General features: G+C 60.8%; 1 protein-coding gene across 1 annotated transcript in view; it reads left to right on the plus strand.

The window, feature by feature from the left end:
- The first annotated feature begins 846 nt into the window (after positions 1-846).
- BAX (BCL2 associated X, apoptosis regulator) overlaps positions 847-2,041 on the plus strand; it is a 3,744-nt gene continuing 2,549 nt past the window's right edge. Inside the window, exons 1-3 of the mRNA XM_007942998.1 lie at positions 847-880; positions 1,472-1,523; positions 1,613-1,841. Of these exons, the coding sequence (XP_007941189.1) occupies positions 847-880; positions 1,472-1,523; positions 1,613-1,841 (315 nt within the window). The remainder of the gene's footprint in view (positions 881-1,471; positions 1,524-1,612; positions 1,842-2,041) is intronic.

The following is a 2,041-nucleotide window of genomic DNA, read 5'->3' on the forward strand; positions in this document are numbered from 1 at the left end:
TTCAGGATACTCCGGTTCCATCCCCCACCAGCGCACCTTAGCCCCAGCCACCACCCGTCTGTAGACAGAGGCTTGCGAGACCCTAGGATACTGTCAGGTTTCAGCAGAGCTTCCAGACTAAGATGGGCTAGGAAAATAAAAAGCCTGGTGATTGGTGATCTCCTTCTGCAAATCAGCCAATGAAAACCATATGGATTATTGGAGTGTCCAATCCTGGCGCAGCACCAGACAGTGTTTTGTTTCTTTGCGCATGCGGTTGTCATGAGCGAGGGCTGAGTCAGTGCCAAGAACAAACCCGTTTACCCACTACTCAGAGCAAGCTAGGGTGCATTGTGGGAGCCTCTGTTCCTCCCCCCGTCGTCTAAACTCTGCCAACCTTTCACTATAGACTAGTTTGAACACTTTTGGAATTTTTAATTCCCTTTATTTTCTCACATGCTTAGACACATGCACATACACATAAATAAACACGAGCTTTTGTCATCTAAAATGCCCTGCCTGAATACACGCGATTGATGACCCGAGCCCCTACAATTGCTGTTGTCTCTTCCGTGGGTGGTCTCAAGCCACATCAGAATCCTCGGAAAATACTGAAGGAATCATTTCACAAAGGGGGCCCTGCGGGCACCATCACCTGGTAGGGGTTAAGCCGTCCAGGGGCGGGGAAAGAGCAGCCACGTGATCCGGAGGGGGGTGTTTGTTGCGGTGCAGCGGCCAGCGGCGGCCATTTTGCGGGGCAGCCACGTGATGGACGCACGTTCGCGGGGGGCGGTCACGTGACCGGGCGCGCGCGGCGGCCGCCTGAGCGGACCCGGCTTAGAGGCTGCGGCGGCGGGAGCGGCGGTGATGGACGGGTCCGGGGAGCAGTCCAGAGGCGGGGGTGAGGCGGGAGGCAGACGGGCGGGTGGAGAGCGAGCCCTCCGCTCGCCGGCCGGCCCCAGGATCCCTCCTGCCGGCCCGGGTCCGTGCGATCTCCAAGCACCGCGGGGCAGAAAGTCCCCGATCGGGCGCTGCCAGCCTCCAGCGCCGTCTTGTCTGGGTCCTCAGCAACGCCCCCCCCCCCGGCCTCCGCGCCCCGATCCCTTGCTGCCCGGCGCCCTCCGACCCCCGAGAACCTGGAGACCTTAGAACTCAAGCCCCCGGGCAGGCCTGGGCTTGTCGCCGGCATCACTTCCTGCCTCTGCCCCTGGTGGGAGGGGCGCGTCCCGCCCCTGCCCCTTCAGGCCAGGGGGTCTGGATGCTTTGAAGGTTCCCCTCAGCCTCCTTTCCCGGAAATACACAGGCTTCAGGCCCAGGCTCCCGGCCTCTTCCTCCAGCAAGGACTCAGCCTTCTTGCCCCAGTCTATACCTACCAGGGCCCCAGGAGTCCATGGCCCGAGCCCTGCGGTCCTTCAAGGACCGTGAGCCTCGCCAGGCCTCTGATCCCCTGAACCCCAGAGTCCAGGCACCTCTTCCCTCCTTTCTCCTCTAGGGCCCACCAGCTCTGAACAGATCATGAAGACAGGGGCCCTTTTGCTTCAGGGGTGAGTTTGAGGTCTGATTATTGTGAGCGGATTGGAGGCATGACACCCCCTTCTGATTCTGCACCCCCCGCACTCCATTCCCACTCTAGTTTCATCCAGGACCGAGCCAAGCGGATTGGGGGGGAGGCGCCCGAGTTGGCCCTGGAGCGGGTACCCCAGGACCCATCCACCAAGAAGCTAAGCGAATGTCTGAAGCGCATCGGGGATGAACTGGACAGTAACTTGGAACTTCAGAGGTGTGGCCCTGGGGAGGCTGGAGCCACCGCCGTCCTCCACGCTGAGACCCAGACGGGCCCACCCCTTCCCTTCCTCCCTCAAGTACTGGAGTTCTAACCCCGCCCCCTTCTTCAGAGTCCGGAGTTTCCGCCCCACCCCTTTCTCCCTCAACATCTTGGAGTCCAGGCCCCACTGCTCAACCTCCAGGGCTGGTCTTCCAGCCCTCTCCTCCCCCTCGACCTTGAAACCCCACCTTTAAGAAGTCACTTCCTTTCCCAACCTGCCTGGGTCTCCTTCTTGCC

Source organism: Orycteropus afer, unplaced genomic scaffold (genome assembly GCF_000298275.1).
Source record: "Orycteropus afer afer isolate SDZICR_OR568_19922 unplaced genomic scaffold, OryAfe1.0 scaffold00099, whole genome shotgun sequence".
Taxonomy (NCBI): Eukaryota; Metazoa; Chordata; class Mammalia; order Tubulidentata; family Orycteropodidae; genus Orycteropus; species Orycteropus afer.